Source organism: Arvicola amphibius, chromosome 4 (assembly GCF_903992535.2).
Source record: "Arvicola amphibius chromosome 4, mArvAmp1.2, whole genome shotgun sequence".
Taxonomy (NCBI): Eukaryota; Metazoa; Chordata; class Mammalia; order Rodentia; family Cricetidae; genus Arvicola; species Arvicola amphibius.
Window position 1 is genome coordinate 153,718,266 of NC_052050.1, and position 15,777 is coordinate 153,734,042.

The 15,777-nt window shown below is 50.5% G+C and overlaps 1 protein-coding gene across 1 annotated transcript in view; it reads left to right on the forward strand.

Annotated features, from left to right (window-relative positions):
• Positions 1 to 15,777, forward strand: part of Rasa3 (RAS p21 protein activator 3) — a 105,574-nt gene that overhangs the window by 64,247 nt on the left and 25,550 nt on the right. Inside the window, exons 3-5 of the mRNA XM_038326015.1 lie at positions 164 to 267; positions 7,343 to 7,437; positions 14,082 to 14,158. Coding sequence (XP_038181943.1) covers positions 164 to 267; positions 7,343 to 7,437; positions 14,082 to 14,158 — 276 coding nt within the window. The remainder of the gene's footprint in view (positions 1 to 163; positions 268 to 7,342; positions 7,438 to 14,081; positions 14,159 to 15,777) is intronic.

Here is a 15,777-nt window from a genome sequence, read left to right on the forward strand (position 1 = left end):
TGGATCAATACACTGGAGATAGCTTTGTTAATGGCAAGCCCCTTCCCCCACCCTGCCATTGAGCTCTCTGTTTTTTTGTCAAGCCCATTCCCTGGACATGTCAGCCTATGCGAGGACTCGTTCACACATATTCTAACCGTGTGCATTTTGTCTGTCTGTCTAGCCCCTTTTATGGAGAAGACTTTTACTGTGAAATCCCTCGGAGTTTCCGTCACCTGTCCTTTTACATTTTTGACAGAGATGTTTTCCGAAGGGATTCCATCATAGGTAGGTACTTAAATGGTAGGTACTTACATGGGTGTTCTCTTGCTTTGACAAACAGGATCTCATCCTGGTGGAAATGGCAGGCCTTTCCTAAGCACCTGTTGCCCTTATGACTGGGAGGAGATTAGCGTTTAATCCGAAGCCTTCCTGAACAGGTCGTGTGGCACTGAGTCACTCCCGATGGGAGTCTTCTGGCCTGACAATGTGCAGAAGTGCTTGCCACTGGAACACACTGACGAGGGCCTTCTTAAGGTTAGCATGTAGCATGTCCCAAAATGTCCCTAGACAGATCAAGCGCTCCTTCCCAGGTGCCATAGGGAAGTTTGACTGCAAGCCTTCTCTGTTCTAGGCTTCTCTCATCCCTAACTCCAGCATAGTGGTAGGGTACACAAAGGTCAGGGAGAGGGTTCGGGGCCAGTCAGACATGTATGAAGTCCACACTAACCCCTATGTCTCCGAGCCTCAGTTTCCCTGTGACTTCAAGAAGGCAGCAATCCTGATGCTCTCCCAGACCATAGTCATGCGAGGAGTCCAGGTGATGGGCCAGCCAAAGGCTGGTTTCTATTCTGGTACTCCCTTGATTATCCAAAACAGGAGCCCGGTGCTAGGGTAGTACCGGAGTTCACCCACACGAGTGCACAGGCGATGCTATGCCTGCCTGAACTGCATTGTTCAAGGTAGGAAGTGGTTCCCTCTGGATTGACTGAGGTCCCATATTAGTTGAGATGATAAGTCACAGGAATGCAGAGGAGAATACCTGTTGAAGCCAAGAGGGCTCCCATCTGAGCGTATCCAGATGAAAGTCCCTAACCTCTCTGCTAGAGACTTTGTGGGTTCATATCAACAAAATGGGGGCGTGGGCTGGAAGAGGATCAGAACTGTACTTCATTCTCTCATCTGAGCTCACACCTAATTCCCTCTCGACTTCATGCTCACTCCTACCCCGACAGACCCCACCCTTCAACCGTCACAGCCATGCCTCCTTAACTTTCTGACTGGCCCCACCTTACCCCACACCGCCACCTGACCCTTGCATTCCATCTATCCTCACCCCTCATGCCCCTCCTGACCTCTCCCTGCAAGCTCCCCTTATCTTGCTCCTCACCCCAACCCCATTTTGCCTTATCCTTCAGCCCATCCTACCTCAGCCCTCACAGCTGACCGCATAGACTCCTCATGCTCAGCCTTATGCTCTCTTCACATCCCTTCTTAGTCACTGTTCTCTTGCTGTGAGGAAACGCCATGACCAAGGCAAGTTTTACGAAAGAATGCGTTTAACTGGGGACTTGGTTATGGTTCCAGAGGGCTGTTTCATTATCACCATGGTTGGGAGCACAGTGACAGGTGTGGTAGGGGTGGGGCAGGGTGATGACTGAGACCAGGCCTGGCTTGAGCTTTAGAACCTCAAATCCCTCCTCCCAGTGACACACCTCCTCCAACAAGGCCACACCTCCTAACCCTTCCCAAGCAGTTCCACTGGCTGGGGACGAAGCATTCACACATATATCCTATTGGGGCTATTCTCGTTTAAGCCAGCACATATGCTCTCTTACTCGTTTCTCTCATTGGCTCAGTCTTGCCCCTCGTGACCCTCACACAGACCTCACCATGGCCCTCACACCCCACTTCACTTTGTCCTTATTGCTTTCTCGTCGCACCAGACGTCACCCCCAAAGCGACCTCATCTTTACTTCACTCTTCACACAGCCTTACCTCATCCCCTACACCCACGGAGCTCCCCGCCTTTCACACCCATCTCACCACTGAATCTGACCGCACACTCAACCTCTATGTCCTCACACCCCCACACGTGTTCCTCACACCTACCATGTGTGTCACTTCGTCTCTTTCCTCACACCTGACCCCGTGCTCCCTCACACCCACTGGACGCTCGCTTCTTACATCTCCCTCGCGTGGTTCCCTCACACCCGCCCTCGGCGTGCTCTGCTCACTCTCACGCCTCACAGAGTCCTCACCTCCCTGCACACTCTTTCTCCTCCCACTGCTCTTCAGCCCGTCTCTTCTCTGATGACTCAGCCCTCGTCCCGTCCCTGCCCTGCTGTCCCCACGGCTCCTCCACATCTGCCATCAGGGCGTCTCGCCTGTGTGTCTGTCTGTATTTCACCATCTGTGTGACGCCTATGGGCGGGGATTTGTTTATTGTAGTCATGCCTTAGGTGCACGCTTGGCCTGTGGTCAGTGTGCTGGAGGAATGCACACACGTGGACACATACATGTGTGCCTATGTAGACACTTACATATAGCTTTAACTTGAGCCTGTCAAGAACGTGGGAAATAGAGAAGTGGGTTGTAGCTATCGTTCTTTTCCAGCCTTGCACACTTAGTTGCTTTGTACACTCGTGTTGATCATTAGTTTAGTCATTTTGCAGATGTCTGTTGGACGCTCGTTATCAGCCAGGTTGGTGAATCTGGCGCTCTGGGTCCTAGATGGCACGGGCCCTCCAGGATTCTTCCCTTCCAGTCTTTTCCTTGTCCGTGCCGTGGTAACTCCTGTGTGCACCTCTCATTCCCTATCGTGTGTCTCTTAATTTTCTCTGAGTGGGATGTCTTAGTGTCCGCTTGGTGTTTGTGGCCTCCTGGACCTTCCGTCAGGGGTGGGGAAGCGCAATGATCTGCCAATTCTTCAGACAGTTAGGCTGCACTGTGCTTACTGGATGGCACCCATTGAGAATCACCATAGGACTCAGTACCCTACATGCCAGCCCTGCCACGGACTGGTTTCTTGTACATGTTAGAGTGACAGAGTTTGGACACCTGATTTTTTTATGCCCAACTAACATTATCCATGGATGTGACATGGGGTAAAGAAATTGAACAAAGTTGGTCGCATGTGCTAGGATCTGGAATAGCCCAGATCTGTGCTTGCCTTGTGTCTCAAACCTTGACAGAGTCCATGTGAGGGACATGACACAAAAGGACCCGAGTCCCCATCGGTCTCTCTGAAGGGGCTGTGGTTCTCCAAGTTTTGCGTGTCTGCCTGGTGGCAGCTGTAAGTTGGCTTCTGGGTGCGAGCCGCTGGTTTGCTGCTATTAGGTGTGCCCAGGGTGTGCTGTGGGGGTGAGGAGTTGAGGTGACCGTGGGGCCACATTTCCACTTTCAACATCAGCTGGAGAATCTTGGCTTTTTCCTCAGTAGCATTGCATCACATTGTTAGAAATAGAAAATAGATGTAAACTGTTGGGAACACGAGATAGGGCCCCAGTTTTCAAACTGTTTGGACCTTGTTCTTGTGAGCTCTGTGTGTGGCCAGGCTCCACCTCCCCTTCCTGGGCACCGCTCATGAGGACTGTGTTCTTCATCCCTCCTCCCACCGCACCTCCTCCTACATGTGCTCCATGTGTCTGTGTAGTGTTTTCTGCTCTCTGCTGCAGGCTTCCCACCTACGTTCCTCTCCTGTGTGGGCCAGTTCAGTGTGGCCCCTAGGAACCCTGAGCTCCCAGAGTGCTCTCTGTGTAGCTCATTTGCCTGTCTGAGGGTTTTGTTGCTGCTTCATTTCCTTCTTCTTTCTCCTCCTCCTCCTCCTCTTCCTCTTCCTCTTCTTCTTTTTCTTCCTAAACAAGGCCTCATTTAGCACATCCTCAAACTTGCTCTGTAGTGGATGAGCTTGAACTTCTGTTCCTTCTGTCTCTGCCTCCTGAGCACTGAGATTAATACGCATTGCTGTGCAGGGTTTGCCGAATACTGGACATGGAATCGAGGGCCTCGTGTGTGTTTGGCAATCGCTGTACCAACTGTGCCGTATCCCTAACTGTTAGACCTTTTGGTAGAACTAATGAGGGCTGGTGGAAGAGTGTGGCAGGGTAGCCGGAGGGCTCTTCTCTGCTTGTTTCATATACTGGAGCTAGCTGTGACTTCCGCTAGTAAAGGACACAACCCCAGATCAGCCATGGCCAGCAGTCTTGTGTCCCAGCATTTCAGCGTCGGCTGGAGAGAGGCCAGACCATGAATGTTCCTCAGCCCCAACAAACCATGTGCATCCCAAACATGCCAAGGAAAAACTGGGCCATGGCTTCCAAGAATGTGTGAAATTTGTTAATCCAGGTGTTTTATAAGGGAGAAAGTAGGGCAGGTGGTTTTCCCGTAGGTGGGCAGGCACGGTGTGTGAAAACTCCCTGTCAAGCAAGCAACTCACCGTGGAGCCATCTGCCATCTTAAATATGTCAGTATTTAGTTATGGGGTGTAGCCATTCTCACAGCCGGCCATGTCTTTTGCTGTATTGAGAGTATTGGGCCTGGGCTTTTGTGCTAGACACTTGCCTGTAGTTTGTAATCCATGTCTGCTCCAGGCTCCCCTGGACCATGCTGCTCAGCCTGGGAAGGTCGGCCACGAAAGCACCATTGACCAGGTTGCATCTGTGTCTGTTTCCTGAGGAAACTATACGTTGGTTGTGTGGTGACTGCCCTCCTCACATTTAAACTAATTCCTTCCTGACTCATGGCTTCCGCCTGGCACAGGGCTCTAGGCCCTGAGTCCAGGCAATAAGGGGAGCTTGCCCTTCTAAGTGTAGAGTGCTGACTCCCTAGAAGCCAGTTCTTGCCAACAGGCCTTGACTGGCCACTGCCAGGCTCTAGTCCCTGCACTAGAGGGGTGCCCTCTTGAGGGTTTGAGGATCTCTCAGAGGTGCTGAAGGTCTTCTGAGGATCTGAAGTCACTCTCAGGTTTGGGGTGTTTTCTCAGGCACTGAAGGCCTTTTAGGATTTGGTGCTTGAAGGGTTTTTTTTTTTTTTTTTTTTTTGGTTTCTCTCTGAGGTGTGGGGGTGAGGCTCCTCTCTTCAGGATCTAGTGTTGCTGGCTTATGTTCTTGGGCATTTCCTGAGGCATTAGAGGTATCACCTCAGACACTTGGTGAGACTTCCGCCGGCCCTCGCTACCCCCAGTGAATGACCTCTTGGTTTCAGGCCACGAGTAATGGTGGCCTCCAGGTTACAGGTTTCTCTTATTATGAGGGCCTGAGGGGCCTGGTTGTGTGTGTTCTAGAAGCACAAGGCGAGGTCAGTTACAGCAGACACTCCTAAGGAATGCAGTAACAGACAAAGCATGAAGACATCATCCAGGCATACCAGAAAATATGAACTATGAAATTCTCACTGTGCCACCTCAGTTCTACTAATGTTTGCCTCGTGTAACAGCGCATGTGTGCGTCTCACAAAATAGCCTCACCAGAGAAACCCATGGTGAGAGAAAATCTACCAGAACACACACAAGCTGCTTCATCCTGTTGATGGGCAGAGGCTTTAGGTTGGATTTGCTGGTTATGAAGCTTGGGCCGCAAGCAGGTGTGTATCATGAACGGAACTCACTGTTTCTTCCTAAGTTGCCACACTACCTACAGAGATGAGCTCGGCTGCGTGGGTGCCAGATGTTCGGTTCATTTTTTTTTAAATGCTTAAAGTGAAAACCACTAAGAGGCTGGAGAGAGTAATGGTTCTGGGAAGGCTCAAGAAGCAGAGTACTTCTGTCTGCCAAGCCCTTGACTGTCACACACGAAGGAGGCAATGGGAAGGAGATGACTTCCTGCATCTGGGCCGAGCACGGGGCTGGCTTCACCTTACACCGCCTGCTTAGGGGAGAGCCAATCCTTCTCACAGCTGGGAGAACAAGAAGTGGTTGACAGGCACCCCACGTAGGAGATGGACCCCAGGAGAGAGGCTCCTTTGCTGCGCCACCCTTCTGAACGCCTCGAGTCTTATTCTGTGTGTCAGACGGCATATGTAAAAGTTGAACGAAGTACTTCTGAAAATGAATGCTAGCAGTGGTGTCTAAAAATGTAGGACTCGCAATGCGAGTTCTGCACGTTTCAGCGCTCCTTATGCCAGTGTCAGCCCGTGAAAGCATAGCGTCGCGAAGACGTAGCTGTTGGAGTGTCAGACTTCAGAGGTTAGCCTTGGGTCCAGCCTAGTGCAGCATAGAGCCCAAGGATTTCATTGCCCTTCTTCATGGACATGAGCTCAATCTCATGAAACCTTTGTTTCATGTGGGCTGTCATAGGAGACTAGAAAAAGAAGACATTGCCTCCAAACTGTGGCCAAACGTTTGTTTGCAAGAGCCGCACGGCAGCTGCCTTCAGTGGCCAGAGGCCTCAAGACCCCGTTCTGGAAAAATCAAAGGAATACCCATCAGGTGGCGGGAGGAGAGGAAGAACCTACAGACAAGTTGTGCCCTTGTGGCAACCGCTGTTGACTGAGGTTTCTGTACTGTCCAGTCCTGCAGTCATTCAGTCCCAAATAAACACACAGAGGCCTACATTAATCATAAACTGGGTCGGCCTAGTAGCTCAGGCTTATTAAGTCTTATAACTTATATTAGCCCATAATACTTGTCTGTGTTAAGCCACGTGGCTTGGTACCTTTTTCGGTGAGGCAGTCACATCTTGCTTGCTCTGTGTCTGGTTTCCTCTGTCTCTGGGTGACAACTGCAGACTTAAACTTCCCTCTTCCCATAATGCTCATTGTCCCGCCTCTACTTCCTGCCTGGCTAATAGCCAATAAGCATTTATTTAAAATACAAGTTATAGGGTACAGACCATTGTCCCACAGCAACTGTTCTTCAGGCACATGTGTATGACTACATGCCACACACATGTATGTCACGTGTTATATAAATTAAAGATGGATATTTGTGACCCATTCTGCCATTTCTCTTAGTAGACACACAGACCTATAAAGTGTATTTTGTCTACATTTTATGGGAAGGACAGCAGCAGAGAGGGGCTAGGACAGCCAGATCTGCTGGGTGGGTGCCTGACAGGCCGTTCATGGCGGAAAACAGGCTTGACCCCTTTCTCTTACAGCCTGCCTGCCGCAGCGGCATAGAGATCGGGCAAGGTGGGAAAGTGTTGATTTGTAAAATCTGGCTCTTGTGCCGGTTAGCTTGCCGGAAGTACTGTTACGTGAGCAGACAAGTCTACAGCCTTGGCCAAAGCCAGCATGAAGTGTGTTCCGAAGTGTGGAATAGCCAAGTCTTAACCTTGTTAAGGAGTTGGGATCCGGTCTCCTTGACCCCTCCTGTGTGTCCACGGTTTTCCCTCCACGGCCTTGCTCTTGTTCTGTGTTCCAGGCAAAGTGGCCATCCAGAAGGAAGACTTGCAGAGCTACCACAACAGGGACACGTGGTTCCAGCTGCAGCATGTGGACGCTGACTCAGAGGTGCAGGTGAGGCTTGCAAATGTGGCTCGTGGTGAGGTAAGCGGTAGGCTTCGGGGCTGAGAAGGGGGAGAGTTTACACCCTGTGTCCTCACCTCCGATCAAGCGCCGCAGGCTTGCGAGCTGTGTTTATTGCTCTGGTTACTGGCACGCTTGGCAAGGCAGATGGAGGCAACTACAGAAGGTGGGGAGGGAGGTGGCAGAGAAGGCAGAGAGCATATAGTAAACTTGGTTAGGGCTCTGCGCTGCTATTCTGGGTGAGGGAGAGTAGCTGAACCACGGGAGAATAGCTGAGCCACGGGAGAGGAGTAGTCAGCATCCAGGTTCCCACCACCTCAGTAGCCTCCCCGTGGCCTGCCTGCATAGCTTGCCCTCTGGGACTGAGCGCCCAACTTCCAGGGACAAAGAGATAGATGGTAGGGGCTTAGTAAGTAGGCCCGGCATGCAAGCCCCTTGATGAGGCTTGCCTCCTCCTCCTATAAGAGGAGATGCAGCAGGGTCTCTCACTGAGGGCACAAACCTGCACATGACCGAGGGACTGTCGTAAGCCCTGGTCTTAGATGACGAGCAGCTGCCATGATCCCCCTCTTTGCAGGTGCTGTAGTCGTGGCATGACTGCCAGCTGAGCCAGTCCTGAGCCAGTCAGCACTCAGCTCCCATGTTCAGGAGTCACACGACTAGGTGGATAGAGTTTGCAAGCCTCAGTTCCAGGAAGCTCTGAGTCCCATGTCCCTTGTGTCTGAGGACGACAGGCTAGGCTAGCCTGCATGCCCCACGTCCTCCAAGTTTCTCCACCTCAGCCGACTTCTCTATGCACAGGGCAAGGGTTCCTTGCCAAGGTCAAAGGTCATCCACAGGGTTGTCAGTGAGACCAGCACAAGAGAAAATGAGGCGCTGAGTGGAATCACATGGCCAAGCTGCAAATGGGCCTGTGGGAATCCCGCCCATGGAGGAATCATCTAATATCCCTAGTCATTGGCCCGGCCTCCCAGGAGCCCACTGTGAGCTAAATAATGCAGCAAGCACTGCTGGAAGCAATGCGGGAGCTCTAGCGCGGCAGCCGAGCCTTTCTGAAGGCAGAGGTGGTTGCCCCTTCTCTCCCTGGCTTGGAAAGCTTCTCCAGAGAGCACTGTGCATCGCTGGGAGTTTCCAGCCTGCTCCCCATGAGATTCCCAAGACCAAGGTCAGCTCAGCACCTTCCCAGAGCTGCACAAATCCCTTCCTGGGCCTGGTTTCCCCCGAGTTAGGTTTCAGTGTGACATTTCCTAGTTCTTATTTTTTATTTACGTATTTAATTTTTAAATGGCTTCAGATTCACAGGAAGCTGCAAACTGGAGTCTACAGGGAATATAGCCAGAAAGTTCATGTGTCATATTTTATCTAAAGACAGGATACAGTTTGTGAGGACCCCGTGGTTCCTGCCGGGGTGGATGGTACAGGTCACACGACTGTGCCTTTATCCTGTGCGATCTCACCAGCACACACACACATGCGCACACGCACACACACACACACACACACACACACACGCACGCATGCGTGCTCTGTTCAGATTTTTAGTGTGATAAAACGCACATCTCACAAAACCTGCCACCGTCACAATTTCTAATTGCAGTTCAGTGTCGTCGTGTGCCTTTGTGTTTGTGTCCTGCCACTCTCCATCTTCAGGATTCTCTCCAACCCATTCACCCAGTTCCCAGGCCCAGAGTCCACTGCTCTTCTGGGCAGGAGTAGGGAGGGCCTTTCTGTGACCCTCTCATTTCACTGAGTGTTGTTGTGTCTCAGGATTCCCTGTCTTCCTAAGGCCGGGTGGCCACACCACATTTTACTTCTCTGTCAACCCAGGGACAGCTTGGGAGCTGAGCTGATGCTCCTACTTGATTATTAGATTTCTTTGCAGCTTTATTCTGTGTACACATTTGTAAAACAGGTACTATAATCGAGATTCAGAATCACAAAGCTATAAATTTAGATGCATGTGTCAATCTCATGTCTGGAGGGGAATTTTCTACTGAAGGCCAGGAGGTGCCCAAAGCACCCTGGGGGCTGGTTTTTCTCCCCTTGAAGCCTGGCTCTTATGTCAGTATTAACAGATCTTGACTCCAGCCCTCTTGTCTTCTGGGACCTTGGCTCATGAAGGACACGTGAAAGGGCTGGAAAGATGGATCAACAATTAAATGCACTGACTGCTCTTCTCGGGGACCCAGCTTCCCACTTGGTGGCTCACAACCATCTGTAACTCCAGTTCCAGGAGAACCAGGGCCCTCTTCTGGCTTCTTCAGGCACTGCACACACACGGTGCACAAACATAACATGCAAGCAAAGTATCCACACACCTAAAATATAAATAAATCTCAAAGAAAAAAAGGAAAAAAAAATCAGACTAATTTGCTATGGCTGGGCTGAGGAATAGCAGGTCTCTGGAGGACTCAGTCCCTCTCTGGGTCTCTGAGAGGCTGAGACAGGGAGACAGCTCCTCCCCTCAGCCTGACCTTTAAATTGCAACCGCCGTCTTTTATGCCACAGCTGTGGCTTGTTTTGAAATGTCGCATTTACAGTCTCTAGAAGGGCAGAAAGTGGCATTTGGGTTCCTGCATCCACCTGTTCTGTAATTCACGGGAAAGAATCATGCATTATGACGGAGGGAGCGGGGCCCACGTGAGAGACCATGTGTCACAGAAACGGAGAAAAAGACAGCTACATATCTTGCTTCCTTCCTGAACTGATGCTTTACAAAGCCCCATATAAGTCACTTTATTATCCAGAATCAATCACTTCTGCTGGTCTCTTCACAGGGGACCTGTCAGATATAGGGATGGCCCTGTCTAGAAGACAGGGGCTCCAGCTGGCAGGGCACCCTGCAGTGCCCAGTTCCGAATGGCAAGGGGAGGGATGGCACTGGTCCTTCTCTCCTGGCTCCTCCCCAACTGTGCCTCCCATCTGAACTGCTTATGGGCGTGTGATGGAGTCAGGACACATAGTATGCTCCCCAAAGATCTGTAACTCATTACAGGCCCAAGGCCAATGCCATCTTAGGGAAAGAGGTTAGCTCTGAAGGCCAGAGAAGGGGTAGACATTCTCCCTTTCCTCAGAGTATTTAGGGATTTGTCTCTGGTGTGTCAGACAATCCAAAAAGTTGCTAGTGGTTGTCCACGGTCCAGGGCCACTTTTGTCTCTAAGGGCTTGAGAACCCGGATGCTAGGAGAAGTACTAGCCTCCTTCCTTCCCTGGCCCAGTCCTGCCTTCCTTTTCAGTTGCCTGCTTCTCTCTTTACTACACATATCTCACCTAGAGCCAGCTCTACATTTCTCCCTGCCTTGGTCTAGTAGCCTCTCAGGCTGGTAGGGACAGTTCAGAGTCCACTATCACGAGCCACCTTCTCATGGGGAACTGGCCAGGAGTGTTCTGTTTCCTGAGGCAGCTGTTGTGTGGCACACGGGGAGCTGTCATCTGAGACGAAATCAAATTAATAAACTTGAGACTTTATTAGTGTTTTAAGTGCATAGGGAAACTAAGAGATCTGCATTGTATACATCTTCCTGAAGCACTGACCGTTCCCCTGGTGACCAGTGTTGGCCAAAATCCTTTCCCAGTGTACACAGTTCACGCCCTTAGTGGTACATGGGCCACAGCCCGCTTGCTTCTCAGGCAGCCTCCCTCACATCGCATGCTCAGGTTGGGCACACCCTCACTGTGGTCCTGGTAATCGGTTTTGGTAGCCTGACTACAGGCCTATCGCTGAGACCATCTCTTCGGAGAATCTGATGGGGGGGTTGACTTCCTGAGACGTCCTGCTTTCAGGTTTTGTTTTGGTTTTGTGTTTTTACTTCTAATCAGACAATTGGTTATTTCTGCTTTCGGAGGATTAATTCTATTCTTCTAAGGTTGCTGACCCTGGGTCTTTCTCCTTTCCAGAGCGTGAAGCTAGCACTCAGAATTTCCCTCTTACACGGTGCTTCCGTGGCCCCCACAAATTCTGATAAACTGCTTTCGTTTTCATTTATTTAAAAATATCTTGAGTTTCCTCTTAGACTTCTCTTCATTTTACCCCTGTGGTATTTAGATGTTGTTGTTATCTCTATGCCTCCTCTTCATTACTAGCTTCCAGATTGTTCCCATGAGCTCTGAGAGTGAACTTTGCGGTTTCCCCCTTGCGCGCGTAGCTGATGAATGGCGCTAAAGGTACTTCCCTTGTCCCCAGTGAGCTCAGTAGGGTGTTTCCTACTGTCTGACAAGGTCTGGGAGCTCCAATTGGCTCCTCTCAGGACCTTGTACAGTGGAACCCTGCAGTCTGTCACTGCCTCCTTTTGTGAACATTCTTGATATTCATCTTAAGTAAGACTGGAGAGGCGACTTCCAGCACTTCCGTCTGCACATGAAAGGGTGTCTCTCACAGAGCAGAGTGAATTCAAGGCCAGTTGCCAATCCTTTAGCGACTCTAAAAGGGAAGGAAGACACCTGTGCCTGTGGTGTAGCCGCATACTGGACCCAGATGTGGGACCTGGGAGCAGAGGGCAGGGCTGTGAGGGACCGAAGCACAGGTGTAAACCTGATGGGTTGTTGTGCACCACCTGCCCACAGAGGCACCTCCCAGCCTCCGCCCTGACACCTTGCCTTTTAGGAAACACCCATCACACACAGGGTTGGAACCAGATTGACTTCTGGCCACAGGTTTGCCTAGGGCAACCTCTTGGTGCAGAGGGGTAATGGTGTAGCTGGCTGTTTCACCTCCTTCTGGCCTCTCCCAGACCTCTAGAAACGGAAGCCACCACTCATTGAGGTGGGAGCCGCCCTTGTGCACAGTGTTTGTGCTGAGTCTCGGGGCACTGCTGGTGTGTGGGAAAAACAGGAAACAGGAAGGCAGCTGCCATCAGCTGTGGGCGGTGGGGTCATCCACCTCACCCCCGTGCTTCTGCCTTTCAGAGGCTAAAGATGGACTGAGGTCCAGCCATCTGAACATCTCACGGCTGGTCCTGAAAACGGCCTGCTGCTGGTGAGGCTGACTTCAAGTGCCTGGGATGGCCCGTATTCCAGCCACTCAAGCTTTGGGTAGTGGTAGCTTCAGGCAGGCTCCACTGGTCATGGAAAAGGGAGCCTCAAAAAGTCCTTGATATTGTTGTTCTTACTATTTGGGTATTTTCCTTTCCACCAAGTAGTGGGGATTTACAGGGAGCTGGTGCCCTCCTCCCTGGACCATCTGTCTTGGTTAGGGTTCCTGTTGCTGTGACAAACACCATGGCCTTTGCCATTTGGGGAGGAACAAGTTTATTCCACCTCCCAGTTTGCAGTTCGTCACCCTGGGCAGGGACATGGAGGCAGGAGCTGATGCAGAGGCCATAGAGGAGTGCTGCTTACTGGCTTGTTCTTCATGACTTGCCTACCCTGTTTTCTTGTACAGCCAAGGACCACTTGCCCCACAATGGGCTAGGCCCTCCCTCGTCAATCGCTGATTAAATAAATGCCCCACAGGCTTGCCTACAGGCCAATCTTAGGGAGGCCTCTTCTCAATTGTGGTTCTCTCTTCTAAGATTTGTATATCTTTCTGTCAAGGTAACAAAAAAAAAAACCAAGTAAAACACCTTTTGTCAGCATTTTGGGGTGGCAAAGGTTTCTCTAGACTTCTGGTGAAACCTCAGTTCAAGTCAAATCAGGATTTGTGACTTCAAAACAAAAGAGAATTTCAGAACTTGCTAGTATGAGACTGAGCTGGGATTTAATGATGATATTTGAATATAGGCTTAAGCTGGAAGGTTAGGAGAAAGGCACTCAGAAGGAAGACACACTTGAGAACACGGGCATGATCTTGACACACTTGAGAGCATGGGTGTGATCTGCACAAAGAGCCACAGAAAGTGAAACGCCCAAGTGTAGGTACAGGTTCCTCAAGGAGAGTCACAGCCCATTGATTTTTTACAAGAGGATGTAGGATTTGGGTGAGGTTTGAGGGGACTGTCATTGGTGAGCCTAAATGAGGTCATTGAGTAGTTCCTGGAGGAGCTCCTGGCAGAATTACACTTGGTAAGGTAAAAGTCTCGCTTACAGTGATAGAGGAAGGAAGGATATCTTCGTTGTAAACAAAGTTAGCAGTCTTGAACTCTCATAGGCAAGGCATTGTTTGGTGCTCTTGGTCCAAAGGTTTCAATGACAAGGAGCCTTGAGACTGCCTGGATTAGCCTCCGCTTCTGTAATTACAGATGTCTTTGCTTAACATTTGTGTACACCCAACCCACGGGAGGTCCCACATCCCACGTGGATCCCACTGGGGAACAGGTCTTTTTCTCCTGTTCCCTCCTTGTTCTCATTGTGTGACTGTGTATAGATAAACAACAGAACATTTGTGTTGCCGGCTACCTGTTGCCCTTGCATCGCTCTGGCCTCCCCATGGAGATCGTGACCCTCATGGGAGAGCCTTACTCAAGACATGTCCTGCATATATGCACTCACAGCCCTTCTGGGGTCACTGCCCAAATGTCCTTTTCTTTTCTAACACCCTTGAACCCACTCAGAGCTATTGTAAGACCAGTGGGTGACACCCGCTCTCTTAGCGTCTGAGCCTAGGTTCGGTACCTAGTAGCACAAGTGCAAACCACTTAGAGGGCCGTAGGTTTTCTACAAGCTTTGTCTACTTGTAACATTGTCCTTGTGCCTTTCAGGGCAAGGTCCACCTGGAGCTGAGACTGAGCGAGGTCATTACAGACACTGGTGTTGTCTGCCACAAACTCGCTGCTCGGTAAGTCACCCAGGGAGAGAAGTACATCCTTCGTTTCCCCCAGAGGTTGCCTTTTTCACCCTTGATGGAGCTAATGCCCACCCCCAGTGTGATACGCGGCTCTTGAAGATAGTCCAACATACACAGTGCTGTTCTTCAGCTAAGAAGTGGGACGCTACCTTCCAGGGCTTGAAATGGAAACGAGCCAGCATGCAGAGAGGTAGCGCAATGCAACAGCAGCGAGGTCACATGGGTACATATAGATGCATGAGGGCACTCCTAGCTAAAGTTGGTTCCGAGCATTCAGCCCTCCATAAGGATTGTGGCCCTTATAGTAATCTGTAGGAAGTTGTGGCTCCAGGAGAGTGTAGTTACACACATTTTATTTTATTTTTATTTTTTTTTTTTTTTTTGGTTTTTCGAGACAGGGTTTCCCTGTAGTTTCTAGAGCCTGTCCTGGAACTAGCTCTTGTAGACCAGGCTGGCCTCGAACTCGCAGAGATCCGCCTGCCTCTGCCTCCCGAGTGCTGGGACTACAGGCGTGCGCCACCGCCGCCCGGCTCACACATTTTATTTTGTATTCGTATTTCAGGTTGAGCCCCCCCCAGCCCTGGGAGTGCACCCCAGTTGAGACCTGCCCTTCAGACTATGCCCCTAAATATGCTGTGTAGCTTCTTCACTTCCCCTCCTTATATCATACACAGAGTAGCCCCATACACCACTCCTGTCCTGCTGGCTCTCCCTCTACGCGGGACCTAAGCTGTGTCTTGGAGAATGTCATCATCTGTTTTCTATTACCATAGCAAAACTGTTGAGGCCAGGCACCTGACACAGAGCCGAAATCTGTCTGATCATAGTTCTGTTAAGGCCTCGTGCTGTAACTTAATGAGACTGAGCAGTGAAACTGAAAAATCCGCTATTGTCTGAGCTTTCATCTCACCACCCTGAGTGTGATTGCTGTGCTCCACGAGCTGTGAGGAAGCCTCAGATAAGAGAAAGGTCTGTGTGATAAGGATACAGAAGCAGGACCCTGAGGAACAGGGACTAGTTAGTCCTGTAATGACTCTAGACACAGCCAACCACCTTCAGCTGCCCAGTCAAGATGGGAAGGGATGGAGGGTAGCACCCTGTGTGGTCTGTCCAGGTCTCAGTGCAGCAAGGGGGCCTCATTCCAACCTTCCAGTGTCGGCCGTGGTCAGGAATTAGTGTAGATAGTACCTACCACCTGAGACACCTCCATAAGCTACAGTTCCCTGAGGAGCTCTCTGGTATGTGGAGCTCCACCTCAGCATCTCCACACCAAGGTAGCATGGGTCCATTTTGAGGGTTCCGTTGAAGAGCAAAGCCCATAAATATTAAACACGGAATGCTATAGTTCTTGTACTTTAAATGCTAGATTTGGGAACTTGGTGTGTTTCAAATTTTCCATTCACAAACTCCAGGAATGGCTTACCCATGGTGTGGGGGCATGGTGAACATTGTATAATCTCTCTCTTGCACACAGGTCGTGCGCTGTTTCTGTGAGCTTAGATTCGTAGAAAGTTGGATTTAAACAAGTTCAGGGCATAGTGTAGGATGATTCCTGAACCTCAGTCAAATAAACTTGGCCCCTGAATCCCAAGGGTCCTGTGTTGGGGCTG